The sequence below is a fragment of the Phaseolus vulgaris genome, chromosome 3 (assembly GCF_051622355.1).
Source record: "Phaseolus vulgaris cultivar YP4 chromosome 3, ASM5162235v1, whole genome shotgun sequence".
NCBI lineage: Eukaryota > Viridiplantae > Streptophyta > Magnoliopsida > Fabales > Fabaceae > Phaseolus > Phaseolus vulgaris.
The window spans coordinates 50,921,989-50,939,135 of record NC_143500.1 but is presented as its reverse complement, the minus strand read 5'-3'; the positions used below and the strand labels follow the sequence as shown (position 1 = coordinate 50,939,135).

General features: G+C 28.8%; 1 protein-coding gene and 2 non-coding genes across 4 annotated transcripts; 2 read left to right on the top strand and 1 right to left on the bottom strand.

Moving 5' to 3' along the window:
* Positions 1 to 9,402: 9,402 nt before the first annotated feature.
* Positions 9,403 to 9,474, top strand: TRNAE-UUC (transfer RNA glutamic acid (anticodon UUC)). Its single transcript has one exon. It is a non-coding gene; the product is annotated as a tRNA-Glu (tRNA).
* Positions 9,475 to 9,673: 199 nt separating this feature from the next.
* TRNAE-UUC (transfer RNA glutamic acid (anticodon UUC)) lies at positions 9,674 to 9,745 on the top strand. The gene has a single exon. It is a non-coding gene; the product is annotated as a tRNA-Glu (tRNA).
* A 2,616-nt stretch (positions 9,746 to 12,361) lies between these two features.
* LOC137808400 (alpha/beta-Hydrolases superfamily protein) lies at positions 12,362 to 16,080 on the bottom strand. Of its 2 annotated transcripts, none has more exons than XM_068609479.2 (7): positions 15,843 to 16,080; positions 15,649 to 15,759; positions 15,416 to 15,554; positions 14,308 to 14,478; positions 13,629 to 13,869; positions 13,335 to 13,426; positions 12,362 to 12,853 (listed from the first exon to the last, which is right to left on the bottom strand). In XM_068609479.2, exons 1-7 carry the CDS (start codon positions 15,916 to 15,918, stop codon positions 12,580 to 12,582), a joined length of 1,104 nt encoding a protein of 367 aa, XP_068465580.2. In that variant the 5' UTR covers positions 15,919 to 16,080; the 3' UTR covers positions 12,362 to 12,579. The 2 variants fall into 2 exon arrangements, with proteins under 2 accessions (XP_068465580.2, XP_068465582.2); XM_068609481.2 differs by having other exon boundaries at positions 15,649 to 15,755; positions 15,843 to 16,073.
* Positions 16,081 to 17,147: the final 1,067 nt, after the last annotated feature.

Sequence of the window (17,147 nt, the reverse complement as noted above, 5' to 3'; positions counted from 1 at the left end):
TGTGCACAACTACCTCTATGCTCAAGTTCTCACTATCTAAATATAATTAACCTTTTTTCTCTCTAAATAAGTTCACAGTTTACCAGTTTAAAAGTGTGTAAATATGCATACACAAAATCAAATTCAAGATCATAATCTCACGTGTTATGAAATTGTTCACTTTTTAAAAAAAAAATATATACTAATTTGCGAGTTTTAAACTTTTGAAGTTATTTATGTCCTAATTTCATTAAAATTCAAATAGTTGGATGAATCAAAGAATGTTAAAATTTTAAATAGAAGGGAAATTGATTAGGAGACCGAATTTACTTAATTGTAAACATAAAGGAACTTAGTTAATTCAAAAAAACTTGAAAGACTTAAATTATATAGGGACTTTGCTGTGGGAAAGGTAAAATTAAACTTTGTTTTCGAATACTTGATAATTTCTCATATTACTCATGATTTTGAATAATTCTACCTCATTTAGAAACTCTCAGTATTAAAATTATCATAATATTAACTATATAAATGTGAAATATATATATATATATATATATATATATATATTTGTTTCAAATCTACTTGAATGTCACATGTGTACTTTGATTTGTAGCTTTCAACTCTCTTAAATCCTATCTAGTATTGTAAGTTTTTATATCTAAACTGTTTTGTTATGTGTGTCCAAGTTTTTTGACATGTTTCTTCATCTAATGAGAAATTTCAATAAAATGATAACTTAAAGATAATCATACAACAATTGAAATTCTAATGAATATAATCTATTGTAAGTTACAATTAATGTAAAAAGTGACATTTTAGCATGAATCAAATTTTAAAATCAATGTAGGAATCTACTCTATACATTGATTATTAATCAATGTTAAAACTTTCGTAATTTTTAAATCAATTAAAATAGTGATAACATATATTGATTTGAAGTTAAAATGTTACATATATCTTCTAAGTGGCAGAGCTTTGTTGGGTGTGAGGGCCTGGTTACCACATTTTTTTTCCATATATATAAATACTTTTTTTTTTAATTTTAGTATATTTTATATATTTCACATCCTAAAAAAATTACCTCTAATATTAATTTCGCAGGGGCGATATAATTTTTTGAAAATCCTCCACTTATATAACCTATAACTCTTTTGTTTATTTAATAATCGTTAGTGACTTTTATTAATTAATTAAACAAGATAATAAAAAGGGTTTGAAGAGTGGAACTTGAAAGAATAATGTATAGTTTTGACACTTTAACAAAAATAAAAGATCAATTTGAAACTAATAAATAACATAAATCACTAAAAGTCTAATTAAGTTTTACATGAAGAAGAGGTTTTCCATTTTTTTATAAAATTATAGGAGTGATTAAACGAGTTAGTTCCGTCCGTTTTGGTCTGATTTGTCATTGGTCGGACAAAAGCGGGATGGACGAGTTGAATGTCAATATTATACGAGCTAAAATTAGTAATACATTTTTGTTATATAATGGGTTGACGGGCTCACTACATCTTTTCAATTTTATTTTATAATTTTTTTGTTTTGGATTTATCGTCTTAGTTGTAGTAATTTATATAACTTTTTGGATAATAAAAATATAAGGAAGAATAGTAAAATTGAATCAAACTTCAATATTTCAATCAAAGAAGGTTTAATTCCTAACAAAATAAAGTAAATATCAACAATACATCAATTAATGAATGTAATGATGTAGGAAGAAATTAATGTAAGTAAAGTTATGTATAAAACATTGATCATCATCAATTTTAATTCAAAAAGCACGAGATTTATCTTTAAAAGTGACAAAAATAAAAAAGGATAGGCTAACAGGCTAGTTCGTCTCGCCCTGTCCTTAGCCTGTCGAGTTGATAGGCTGAATCAATACGAGTTGACGAATTTAAAAGATTAATCATTTCGCCTAAATAAGACGACTGACAACCCGACCCAACCCACTTTATCGTCCTAAAAAATTCATGTGTCGCAATATATATTGACGGATAATTAAAGTTAATAAAAATATTAATGTTATGGAAAAAAATTAGTCAATATCAACAAATATTTATAAGGAATTTTAGATTTTTTTTTTATAAATTATGGTTATGCATAAATTAAAAATAAAAATTTAAAAACTATAAAAAGAGCTTTTACAAATTTACTTATGATTTATAAAAAAAGTTCCGGCAATAAAAATGTGTTGAAAATACAGAAAAAAAAAATAACTCGTCTAGATTGAAAGGTAAATTGGTGGATTGACTAAAAGAACTAAAATTAGATTGTAAAATGATAAGTTAGCATGCATTTGTCCAATCAAAACCTGAGAAGTTAAAATAAGAGTTAAGTGGGGTGGTAGGTTAAGGTTAATTAACCAATCTCTTCAATTTTATTAAAATTAGAGTATTGAAGTCTAGTTAATTTTACTAAAACTCCATATTATTCCTATAATGATACACATTTCTTTTAATTTAATTATATAAGTGTTGTTGTGTAATACATATTTATATTTTAAAATATTTATATACAAAGTGTTTTATTTCTAATTTTGTTAAGAAGTGATAAAATATTAAAACATGTCTGAATTGAGCTTACTCAATATATAATTGAACTTTTACACATAACGTTAAGGAATACTTCAAATTAATATTTTGTTCATAAGCGTAGTATTGGTAAAAACTATCTGCCAATTTATTGATGACTAGTTTTTATTAGAAAATTTAATTGATAATTTTTAATAAATTTCTATTTGCAGCCTTTTTTTCATCCGCATGACATAATATAAATATAATATAGAACTAATTTAATTATAAAACAATGTTTAATATTAAGACTCATCTTTAAAACAATAATTTTATAGATTATCTATATTAGTTCAATTTACTGGTGCATCTAACTTAATATTATCACTGAACTGTTATTTTACCAATGCTATACAAATATATTATTTAACTAGGAAATTAACACAAGGAATTCAATGAAAATGAATAAAAATCATCATTGTATAAAAAAAAAAAGGAAAGGAATTTTTTTTATCAACTAATTAAGAAATCAAAAGTTTTTTTAGTTTCTAAAATTGTTTCTATAACAACTAATTATTTTTTGTCTTTAAAATTAATTTCTATTTGATGATTTTTTTAAGTAGTCGTTCATATTTATTAATTTTTTATTACAAAATTTTAATGGTTGTATTTCACTTTCTTTAAACAAGTGAACAAAAATGTAATTAAACATCATTACATTATCTTTTCACAAATAGATATTAAAAATATTTAAATTTTGTTTTAATTAATCTTTAATTATTTTTCTTTCATAAATGTTACATATAATTTTTTTTTATTCTTGATTCACAGTTTCACAGTCTTGTGATCCATTCAGTTATTGGGTAATTATTGTATTGAATTGCCATCACATTCCACTAAAGAATGAGAGTCACATCAAATGAATCAACAATATCCAATATTAGATTCATCTTGTTTTCAGCAAGTTTCTAGCAACAGATTTGGAATGGTGGAAGGGACAAAGTAGTTGCTGAAATCACACTCATCTTATTCAATAAACCTTTAATTCACCCTCTTAATAAAACACTTCTCATCCCTATAATAGACCCACATATAATCATAAACCCACATTTTCTAACAATCATTATCGAAAATAAAAGTTTAGGGAAAAATTATTTAGTAGTTAATAATCTTCCCCAAGTCACGCCCAACAATATAAAACATGAAAATGTGAGTGAGAAGAAGTATCCTAAAAATCTAGTATAGAAGTATATTCAATGAATACTTGAGTAACAAGTTTAATAATTATGCAAACACATCTAATATGCACAAGCGTCATGCGCCATGATCGTAGAACAAAGATTGTGTTTATTACTTCGTAGAACAAAGATAATGATTATGATCATTCACTATCATCATATTCTAATAGTTTATGATTTTTTTTTTATAATTTGAAACTTTTATACTTAATGAGTTGATTGAATTATACATATATACTTAGTAGTCGAGGAATAAGTAATAATTTATTGTGTTGTTTGATGCTTTGTTTACATGTTATTTTTAATATACGTGCTATTTCAACGTTAGAACAGTTATTGAGGAAATACCACTGAAAATAGCAACATTTGATTGTTATTTTTTTTATATAAAAGATTATGTATACTCCTCTTTTATGATCTTTAGAGCGAAGATAGTATTTTTTAGTTTAAATAAATATCCAATTTTCATATTCTATAGTTTTGTTTTGAACATAATTACAATTTTTCTCTTTTTATATAAACTATTTAAATATAATATATTTTTATTTTTACCAATTTTCATTATTCACTATTACCGGTTTAAAGGTTACAAATGATCCCATTTGCAATCAAAATACATTATTGAATTTCCTTATAATTATTGTATTTAAATATAATTTAACTCTTTTGTTAATTTGTCTATATAAGGCAATACTAGTTTGAATTTTGAACAGAATTTTTTTTATTGACCGAGTATGAGTATATGAGTATGATTGTGCTTAATATCCAATTTTTTTAATTTGGGGTGGAGATTGGATAAATATTTTTTTATTTAAGAATATATCAATTTAAAGTGTTCAATTGCGTAAACCATTATAATGTGTGTCCTTTTGACATTTTATCAGTGATAATATTTTATTTTTATTGTTATAATTTAAAATAAAATAATATTTGAAACAATAAGGACACAACTAAGAGTAGATTCGTTATCTAATAAAAATGATATAAAACTTTCATGCCGGTTGGGTGTGAAGATAGGGATGTGGATGAATTTTTACTTTGAATATGAGAATGAAATAGTTAAATCTACGTCCACACCATTCTCTTGTCATCCCTAATTATTTTCTTTTTAATTTCCATATTTGCTTGTTATAATTTAAGAAATAAACATGTTCCAATACTTGAGTGTAATATTTTAAAAATTAGATTAGTGATTAACTCTATAAGGATACTAAATTGTTGAACTACTACTCAAATCAATGAGTTACTATTTCAAAATAGTGATTGACTTAATAAAGATACTAAATTATTTAACTATTTAAATTTACTATACATGATCGAGATTATGTTCACCATAAAAGATCGAAAAGATTACATAATAATTTTGGAAGTATGGTCGAACACACCTCGAAACATGATATAATGATTGCTTAAGAACAAGATTAATCTCTAATTAAAATATAATTGATGTTAGATTAATATAAGGTTAACCACATCATCCATATTGATTAAGACTCATATGTGGCGGAGGTTCAACATCACTCTATAAATAAGTTGACAAAGATCAGGTAGAGGTATAGTTTTAATAGCATTTATCATTCTCAACTACCCAAAAGGACTATTTTGAACGTCGTAACACCTTTTGCATGTACATACCCCCATCTCATACTGGATCACGAGGAGGATATCTCGAAAGGAACGAAAACTACTAAGCCAGTGGGGAGACCTCCTCTAGTCATACAAGAACAATTGTCGCCCATCGCGGGGGCGAGAAGAACATGAAGAATATCTTACAGTAGCAACAAGGAACATAACAAATGGCAAGCAAAAATCAGTTGACACTAGAATGACCGAAATAGGTCAAATGGTTTATTGATTGAACTTCAGAGAGAGTTGGTCGAGCTCAAGAAGAATAATGTGGAGGAGATAGTCATCATAAGGCAAGAGAATGAGACAATAAAAAGAAAGCTACCAGAAGGAACTGGTGTATCCCCTGGAGTCTTGAAGATGAATCCAACCAAGAAACCTTTGCAAAGGGCGTGTTCTGCTCTATACCTTTTCCATCCGTTTTAACTCCACCATTTGAAATAAAGAGTCACAAGGTCGAGTTGCAACTCAACAACTCAACCCATACCTCAACCACGATAGGGGAACCCGATGACACCCCTTTGTAGGTGACATAATAGATGTAAAACTATTCTCAAACTAAAGGGGCTAATGATAGACTAGCATGATGAAACAACTGATCCGAACAAACACATAAATACATTACTCAAATAAACATGTGCACCATGGATGATGTCTTATGTGTCGTGTATTCCCCACATCTCTAAATAGGAACGAACTTAGCTTGTTTCACCCGTATCTGTCCACTGTGGCTAAATTTGAAACACAATTCGTGATGAGTCATCCACACCACTTGACCTTCATTGCACTAGTGAAGTGCTCATATTCATGAAAAGAAAAGTCTCTAAAAAAGAAGAATCTCTACACATGTTAATGAAAATTAACCACTATAAATTTTGAGTCACATCAGTCGATGAATAATTCCAGCATTATTAATTGAGAAAATTTTAATAAAAATTAATTGATAAATAGTTTTCACCTATACAATAATATTAATTAAAAATAATTTCTATCATTGACAAAAACTCATCATTTACAAAATTCAAAAAATAGTTTCAGTAACATGGATTAAAAAATTTATATGGTATCTATATTAATGTTGATTAAAAAAACTGATTATTGATTAATATTTACCTACAAATAAATCAAACTCAATTACTTATTGATGTTTATAAAAAAAATGTTAACTTATCAAGAGGAAATAATCTCAATTGAGATAAAGAAAAATTATATTTGACATCTATCAAAATAATGTTAATATTAGTATTGACTTACAAAAATAGCTTTAATGATAACAACCTAATGATTGATTTTAATTTGAAACCGAACTCTTTTTTTATCAATAAAAAATATTTTGTGCCAATAACACACCAATTTGGTGAGTCAATATTCTAATAAAAATCAAGCTAAAAAATCTAAAAAAAATATAAATTTAAGATAGAAAGAATGTCCAAAATTATTATTTATTTTTTATTATATTAAAAATAAAATATATGAATATTTATTTTATTTATTCTAAATTCTATTATCATTTAATATATATATATATATATATATTATTTTAATTATATCATGAAACAATGTTTTTAATATAAAATAAAAATAATGAATTCAATGATAGGAAAGGAGGAAAATGAAAGCAATTATGTAAGGAACCTTTGTATGATAAGACAGGGAACATTAATGCTTGCTGGCAATAAGCTAAACCTAATTCTTGTATGTTGTAACGGAATAAGTTGTGACGAAATTGACATGAATATTATTATCTATATTATATTTAGACACATCACTCTCAGAAGCTTCTGATAGTGATACCAGATTCCACCATTAAACCTTCACTACATGTCAAAACTGTAGCCATTGCTGAGTCTATGAGAGAATCAGGGACCCCACTACCTTAAATGGTTACTTTCATATCAATGCTCATTTCTACCAGGGACTTCTAATAAATGAGGTAACAGAGATCACATATTCAAAGTAAAATCCAAATACATGTCATTAATCACTTCTACCTCTTCACACATCTTCAATTGCCCATCATTACTTCAATGCATGAATGGTTTCTTGCTTAGGGGATTTAATAATCTCAGATGAAGCATCATGTCCTTTTCCTTCATGCCTTCTGCCTAACATTATTCATAATACTATATTTCAATTATTAATCATACTCAGTTTTCATCATGGAACAGTCAAACATTGTCGGTTGCTAAACACTTTTTCAACACATAATTAACTACAATATTGTCTTGCACAACATGTTTTTCAAATCATACGTGATATTTTCTTGCCCTATTATAGACAAATCTTCAAGATATATGCAAACACTAAAAGCAATTAATGGTTTTTGTCACATGAGATTGAACATGTAATCATGTGTTAAGCTTCTTCTATTTGAATCAACTAAAATTCAAAAGGAGCTGCTTCATTAAGTTTTTATCATGTTTAAGTTTATGAAATAAAATAATTAAATAACATATTAAGAAAATAATAATTATTAAATTATACGTAATTATTGTATATAATTATACGATATTATATCAAATTATATGTAATTAATTTAATAATAATAATGATAGAATCTCATGATTAGTGGATCTCTTTTTAATTAGATTATAATTTAGAGAGATAAAATAGTCTTTCTATAATAATATATTTTTTTTTTATATAAAAGTGATGTAAATACACTTTCTTTTTACCATCTTCTTATATATATACCCTCTACTTATATAATATAACAATGCTACTCATTTTATTTGTTATATTCTTGAAGACACAACCATGGACCACAGTACACTAAAAAGAATGAAATGTGAAGTATTGGGAATCTGAAATTCTGAATATAATTTAGTTAATAAATTTATTTTATTTCTTGGATTATAGCCAAATTGCAAAAACCTTTTTTATCAACGACTTGTCTAGAAAACTTCTACTAACACCAAATATAATAACTATAAACTTCTTCAATCTTCTTACATATATTATAAGCAACTTTATGCACTTATTCTTAGTGGTTGTGCTTTAAGATTTAAACGAATTCTTTAACAATTTGATGTGTCCCAAGATTGAAATAGTTGGTCTTTGTAGTAACTAAACAGATTGAAAGATGTTTGTGTTGTGTTAGAAAAAGAAAAGAAAAGTAAGATTCAAATCTAATGAAACCGTTGATTGCTTTTTCATTGGTGACCAATCACATTCCATGGAGCTTTCTGTCCTTGTGGTTGTTCCGTCATTTAAGTCAAATGATTATTCCTTTTTACAGTAGTTTTGGTGTTTAAGAAGATTTGAAATGAAGAAAGATAGAATATATATAACAGGGTCCACTTGAAGGATGATATCAATCACCCAAATCCAAAGAAAAAGAAAAAGGGTTAGTGCCTTAGTGGGTCATTGTGTCTTCTTCTTTACATACATTCATCATGTTTCCACTTCATACATGTATCAACTAAATTATACAAAACTAAGACACTATTGCTACTTCTAAAATTTAGGATAAGAGAAAATATCAAATTAATACTAAAATATTTCATTGATTCTCTGATTTTCCTGAAAAAACATTTATGAATCAAAAGATAATAATTATCCACGTTTCATATTTGGAAATATAAAAGTATGCATTAACTCTACCCACTATAATATTTACAGCACTTAATTTTCTTGACATGTGACATTGTTTCAATGAAGTGGTCTAAAAAAGTGACATAAATAATACTTGTTGAATTGGTTGGTAACTTTATTTAAGATCTTGGCCTCAGAAGTTTGCTGGTTCTAAACTATGGGAACTATGAGGGCACGTTTTGTAAAAAATATTTATTTATTTCTTAGTTTTGATGAAACGGAAACATCTAGAACTCTGTTTGCATACTTTAAAGACATCACTAGCTTCTTTGCAATAATATAAATAAAATAATTAAATATTGGGGACATTCAAAATTAAAATATATATTACGGCATGAATAATGAAACCCCATGGTCAACTATGGGTGCTCAAGTGGGATAGCGCTTTCTGATCACTGATTACATTAGTAATTAACTAATATGTTATATTCAAACGTATCATCAATTCCATTGTCGTCCAGCGGTTAGGATATCTGGCTTTCACCCAGGAGACCCGGGTTCGATTCCCGGCAATGGAACTTTTTTTATTTTCTTATTTTTTGTCAATTAGTGGCTTTGTAATTTATTATTTCCTCACTCAACTATAAACCAATAGGCCCAATAGTAAAAGATAGGTGCAACTATAAAACAATAGGCCCAGTAGTAATAAGTAGTTCACATTTAACTCAACAGAGAACATAGTTTGATATTAACATTTCATTAATTATCTTTCAAGAATCCATTGTCGTCCAGCGGTTAGGATATCTGGCTTTCACCCAGGAGACCCGGGTTCGATTCCCGGCAATGGAACTTTTTTATTTTTATTATTGGATTTTTATACCTTAAGACTGTGTCTTTTAGTATTTCAAAGAAACCAACGTAAGAGTGAAGAAAGAAAGAAAAAGAGTGTGTTGAAATAAAGTTCAGTTGTTAAAGTGTAAACCTGAAGACATGAGTTATTTTACATTCTTTTACTTCCCCACCAAAAAAGTAGTAAGGTATATTTCATACAAAACTTTTTTGGCACCAATTTCCTTGATAACTAGGAAAAAAATAAGAAAAGTGTTGTATTTCCTTCATAAATGGTGTTGGGTCAAGACATAAAAAAGTAAGAGTAGTTTATTGTTGTATACTATAGATAATGATATGAATTAAAGATAAGTATAATCTCTAAAATGAAAGGATACAAGAACACAAATTTATATATTATATAATTATAAATTATATAAATTGAAAATAAAGATTTATGTGGATAAGTATGCTTCAAATTTTTTTTAGCAAAAAGATGCAAAAAGATGTTTTTCATGGCTGATTTAAATGAATTTGTTCCTTATTTTTATAATAATACTAAAAATTTATATAATAAGTTTGAGGTTTTAGAAAATTAATGTATTTCTCATTTTTAAAATTATGTTAGAATCGTACTAAAATTGTCAAATATCTAACAAATATTTTTTTAATTGGACACTTCATTAATACGTATCATTCGAATTTCTTACAAGTTTCGGTATCATATGTCCGGACACTCCTATAACAATAAAAACATAGGATTTGGTTCCAACTTCCAATTGCTACCCAAAAGAAATTTGGACGTTTAGTAAAATGGATAGGCAGTTTCATCCTGCACCCCTACATTTTTCTTCCTGCACCCACAATGTTATGCAAAGACCAAATTATCCCTATTATTTTTTAAAAATTCTAAAATGCACCTGAACTGTATTTATTTTTTTGCATTATGGATTATGGAATCTGGAAAATTTTCGGATTGGCACTTCCGGTAAAATTTCGGATCCACCAATCCATAATTCAAAATATGCATTTTACATTCAAAAATCCATCATTCAAAAAAAGCATTCCGGATCCACCAATCTGTAATAGAAATATTCATTCCGGATTCAAAAATCCGTAAGTAAAAAAAATGCATTCCGGATCCACGAATTCGTAACAAAATTAGGCTTCTGGATTCAGCAATACGAAAATCAATAATTTGTGCAAAAATTGCTTCCGGAACACCCCCTCATCCGGAAAAAAAATTCAGTTCTGGATTGATGAATCCATAGCACACTCCCAAATCCCTATATCCGGTAACCATGGTGTCCTTTTTCAAATAAAATATTAAGGTCAGTTTCAGGATTTAGAAAATTGTGGGGGTGCAGGAAGAAAAATGTAGGGGTGCAGGAAGAAGAAGCCTAATGGATACTCGCACCAAGCCCAAAAGAGAAGAATAAGAAAAACCATGGCAGCTTCTTCCTGCACCCTTACGTTTTTCTTTCTACACCCCCACAAAGTTTATGCAAAGAGTAAATTATCCTTATTTAAAAAATGTCCCCAATAGAATAAAAACCCTAAAAAATGCTCACCGTCATCTTCTTCTTGCGCAGCCGTATCTCCAAATTCCTACTGTGCATTGTTTGTAATTTTGTGGACACTGATCTATATACTTATATGCAAATTATGGGTGATCCGATAACGATCTGATAGCGAGTGGCACGATAGGTCCAACAAACACTTGCTATGATAGATTTTAAATGACTCTGATACCATATACGAAGTTGACTTTAAGTCTAACTCAACCCTATTAAATCAGCTTATGAGGTAAATTTTGCACCCACTTATATAAAATGAATTATTCTCATCTCTAGTCGATGTGAGATCTTTAACAATAAGAGAGAAACAAACTATTCATATTGAGCCCTATTCTCCACATCGAAAGAAAGACCAAAATTTCACTTGTTGGTTCTATATCTATTCTCCACGAAAGTCCAAAAAGTCATTTTTTAGTTGTATGATGATCTCAAAGTTATGAAGAGTCATAAACTAAGAGTTGCCAACTTCCTTAAAAAATAAGAAACGTTTAAAAGGTTTTAAATTCAGTTTAACTACTACCCCTATGTACTTCTTATGGAATGAATGTGAAGAATTATTTGTTATAGAAACAAATAACTGAGGTATTTTATATTTTAAAAGAAACTTTAGTGAATGAAATATTTAAATTAATAAATATTTTAAATATCATTTGATTAATTCTACAATTTATCTCATATTATTTTAAATGTTATTTTTAATTTTAAAAACAATTAAAACATTTATGATTTTAAATATCTTTTATTTAAAATAATGTGAAATGAATTGTAAGATTAATAATAATGACATTTAAAATATTTTATTACTTACAATAATATGAGATGAATTGTAGAATTAATGATAACGTATAAAATATTTTTGAAAAAAAATAATATTTTAAATAGTAATATATGAGATGAATTGCAGGATTAATAATAATAATAATAATAATGTTGAAAATATTTATTATTTTGACTGTTTTATTTACTACTGTGAGGTGATCGAAAACCAACAGGATTCATTCTCATTTGCTAATGTATGAAGGAGAAAATTCAGAGTGCAAACGTATAACTAACGAAAGTGTTTTATGTAAGAAATGAATGCATACATTATCTTAAAAATATACAGGTATAAAAAACAATTCTTGTAAAGTATTCTTGCCATCATTTTCTCTATCCTTCCTGAGTATTCTTTACCCAGTTCTTTGTACACAAAGTATGCTGATAACTACTATTAACTTCTTGAAACTAAAAACTGAATCAAGAACTTGTTTCTGATTGGTTTTAAAAAATAATACATGTTCAAACAGTTTGGAGGGTCACTTCAGGTGTGAGGGTGGTCAACCAATCCAATAAAGCCTTGTTCACAAGCTCTGGTATCTCATCATGTGGACAATGCCCAGCCTGCAAGTTTACAAGAGTTGTTTTTGGATAGAACTCTTTGATTCGGTTAGCCTTTCCTGGACCAACCCACGGGTCAAGGTCGCCCCAGAGCAACAACAATGGGCAAGATAGTTCACTTAAGACAGCATTTAGAGTGTACTTGCTCTGATTCATCATGAACCGCGTCATTAACCTGCAGACAACATTGGGTGAAGTAGTGAAAATAAATAAACAGGAATAATTAGGAGAAGAAACTGATAATTAAAATTTCACTTGACCACAACTACACCATAGTATTAGGATCTAATTGCAAGGTATGGAAATTTAGTCTCACATTGAAAGCATGGAATTCTGATGTGGGGTTTATTAGGCCTTGCCATCTTGAACCTTTTCTAACTGCAATTGTTACCTTTTATGGTGCAATTCTCCCAAGGTTCGTATCAATCAGTATTATAGTTTTTTACCGTGCCTCAGATTGCAAATGTGCAGCACGCATTTGCTCAAGACTAGTGAAATGGACTATAGTGCAAAGCATGGGATCACATGCGATGGGATTCTGAAGTCAACTTTATAAGGCATTGGCCTCTAACTATAATAGCTAGTTTTTATGGTGTAAAGCTCGCAATGTTCTTTTCATGAAACATAAAGGCATTAGCGTGGACATAGTCATGTACCTGTAATAAACTTCTCCAGCATTTGGATCTTGAGCTGGCCTTGTTATAGATTCCACAAGATAGTCATCCACATTGGAAGAATTTACATACACCTGTGTTGAAAAACTATGCATTCAAACACATATATATATACAATGTCACACTAGTAAGAAACAAAAAGTACTAGAAAGTTGCTGAAAGGGAATAGCAATCCCACTAAAGACAAAAGCCTCCAGGAATGTGATTCTCACAATAAAAAACCTACCATTTTAGTAACACAAATGTGCTTTAATAAGATGATAGCAAGTAACATACACTTTTTAGAACTGACACAATACGAGCTGGTTGCTTTGCCTGCCAGAATAAAAATCCAAGAACTACACGCTGGAAAACTTCCTTCAAAGGCTTTAGAACAAACTTTTGTAGAGATGTTTCTTCAGAAGTTTTACTTTCATTTTTCACGTCACCAAATTGTCCAGCAGAATTTAGTAGAACAACACCGTTGACAAGCTCAGGCAACCCAATTGCAGCAACCAAAGCAGTAAATCCTCCGAGGCTGAAAAATTATCACCAAGGTAAACAGCAAATTTTTACTTTATATAGCACATAATGTTACAATGTCAATTCTATAGATAAAACAAAACTGTACTTGTAATTTACTATAAATAAGATGTTGGTCCTACGGCTGTCAACTCATCAATTAATTATTAGACAACTCAGGAGTAAGAAAAAGCATTGCATTGCAACAACCAAATTTGACAACATAATACTTGGGAATTAATTTGCTGAAGATAATCTTGTACATGTTTTCTAGTTAATGAAATCTCTGTTGCGGAGGTAAAATAACAAAATTCCTAGCCCTTGCATCCCTTGAGAGCCAATCAAACAATGTTCGACAAGATGAGAAATTCAGGTAAAACTTGTGAAAGGAAGAAGACTCTGGCATTTCAGATTAATATCCTGATGGAAATTCAGGTAACAACATAGTTCTTACCTATTTCCAACTAAAACTGCTGGTTCTTTTACTATTTCCGTCACGAAGTCCACCACTTGATCCCTCCACACCATGGCATCATAATCGACAAGTGCTTTGTCACTCCACCCAAATCCAAGCAAGTCTATGGCATATACCTTATGTTTCTTAGCCAATTCTGGAATGTTGTACCTGGAGATATAAATAAAGATATATGATTATCTCCACATAAAAGTGATCTTATCGGACCGACAACTGAAGGCACTGACAAAAAAAAATTGCATACACAGCAAAGACAGAAAAGAACCATTCAAGCTCCTTAGCTTACAAGAAAGAGAAACAGTGACATCACCATCTTGTTGCAGTATTTGTTAGCACATTATATGCAATATATTGATGAAGTTAAAGTAGAAACATCTGATGGAAACACCTTGTGAAAATGGGCACACTCGGTTCCTATATGTAAAAAGGCTGGGTTCATTTTCTCCATATACTTTCATTCGGCCATTTCATGTAGATTCTGATCCCCGCTGCAGCAATATGCTACAACACATACCCTTAACAACACAACCATCACCACTAATGTCTGGTAAACTACGAGGATCAAAACTTAAACGGAACCATAGTATAAGGACCGAAACCTAAACCAGATGCGAACAAGGACCCAAAACCTACTGAAATGAATGTTAGCAAAACATTATCTAACAAGCTTCTATTGACAAACACTTAATTATTATTTAAAATTTTATAAAAAAATCAAATAATGTTTTGAGATCCATAGAATAAAAAGTCAAACACGCACGATCCTGTAAATTTTAATAAACTTGAACCAATAATAGATAATATGCTTAAAAAGAGTGTGGGAGGTAGAGACTATAATTTCCAGGAAATGCTACACAATCTGTAATACTAATGCACACTTTCAAACATACGCTCTTATTCACTGAAATCTAGAATTGAAAATCCAAACTAAGCTGGGCCTAACTTCTTATTTCCTAATCCCTGCTAGTTTCCAAAAGAAAATATTAACCAATAATAGAGAGTTGTACCAGCAATATGGAAACAGGTGAAATGTAAAATGAAGGTAAACTATTGGCACCAAAGAGAAAAGGAGCAAGAAGAAAAAAACCTCCAGTGGAATGCAGAGGCCCCAAAACCATGAATAAGAACAATGGGGGAACCTTCTCCTTGCACAACGTAGTGTATTTTATGACCCCTCCATGTCCAATAATTGTACCCTTCCGCTTTGAACGGCAATCTTTCAAAACCTGAACCCAGATTCCTTCTCCGTAAGCATAACATAACTAACACTCAACACAAACCACACACACACACTCGAATGTGAGTCAGCATTAAATCCACCTTTGGAAGAAGGCTGAGCCTCCGCAGTGAGAGTAGAAGCGGCGACAGAAACGCCGGAGGCCACAATTCCCTTAACCGCAAAACTCCTCCTGCTCATTTCGCACTTGCTTCCTTCAAACAACACCAAAACTCAGCAACGAATTTGTGAAAGTTAGTAAAGTAAAAAAACAGATATATAGAGATAGATGCGTTACGTTGAGAGAGTGGAATAGTGATTTTAGTGAGGTGTGATGGGATGTAAGGGGAGAGAGCACATATGGAAGAAGCCATTGAATTGAACAGAACTGAACTTGGAATTGGAATTAACTAGTTCCAGTTTTGTTTGGGAAGTGGGAGTTTTTGTGTGGTGGGTTCTGAGAGTTGTGGCATACCCCAAACCAGAGATGCGCTTTCACTCACCATCATATTTTTTCTTTTTCTTTCCACAACATTAATATTCTTTTTGACATTTTTTTAAATATGGTCTTATGTTATTTATTTGATTTTTTTTTTAATTATTACTTCTTATTTGATTAGTATCAAAGATAATATTCTTACATTTTTTTAGAGGTTAGTTGGGATGAGCGGGAACTTTAATTAAGTTGAGTATGAAATTTGTGTCTAATAAGTAAACTTGTATGTATTTATTAGAGTGTATATGTATTTTTTATATTGACTTAAATATTAATTAAATAATATTTTTATAAAAATAAAAATCAGATCAAATATAAAAAATAAATCATAATTATATAAATAGAGTACTAATAACAATTATATAAATATAAAGTAATTATATAGAAAAGGTAAGCAATTACACATCATTAAAAGTTTTACGATAAATACAATTTCTTTTTTCAAATATGTTGAGAAGAAAAATATCTTGAAAAATTGAATGGACTTTATGAATATCAAACAAATTGAACCATTAAGAATTAAGAGAATGGAGAATTTTATAACAAAACAGTAGTTCTTTAAATGAAAAGAGAAAAAAAAAAACAAAACAAAAAAGAGAAAATAAGTTTATAGATTATTTAATAAACTAAAGATTTACATGATTGAACGTTTGAAATTGATAATCAAACATTTTCATATAACAATAAAATATTAAAATAAAAAAAATAATCAAATGTTGTGTATTCGATGTTATAACAAGAAGAAAAATACTTTAGGATTTAAGTGAATTTCATATATATTCATCAAGTCAAATAATTAATTGATAAAGAAAATAAAAAATTGTATAATTGCACAATGAATGAAGGATTTTAGTGGATAAAACAAAAGACAAAAAGATAATAAAATATATTTTTTAAGTTAACTAATAAATAAATTAAGAGTAATTTTGTAATTTAAAATGAAAAGAAAACACATATCTACATACTCATTATTAAAAATCAAATATCAATTATTCTCGTATTCATATCAAATCTTTAACATGAAAATTCTTTATCAAAATAGACAAAAAAATATGTATCATTCTCTCAAATATGTATTTATTTGTCATCCCATTAGGGTGATATGCT

Coding starts and splice junctions, on each gene's coding strand:
- LOC137808400 (XM_068609479.2), bottom strand. CDS start 15,918: ATGGCTTCTTCCATATGTGCTCTCTCCCCTTACATCCCATCACACCTC. Junction 13,870..14,307: donor GCAGTTTTAGTTGGAAATAG/GTAAGAACTATG, acceptor ATAATTTTTCAG/CCTCGGAGGATTTACTGCTT. Junction 12,854..13,334: donor GCTGGAGAAGTTTATTACAG/GTACATGACTAT, acceptor TGTTGTCTGCAG/GTTAATGACGCGGTTCATGA.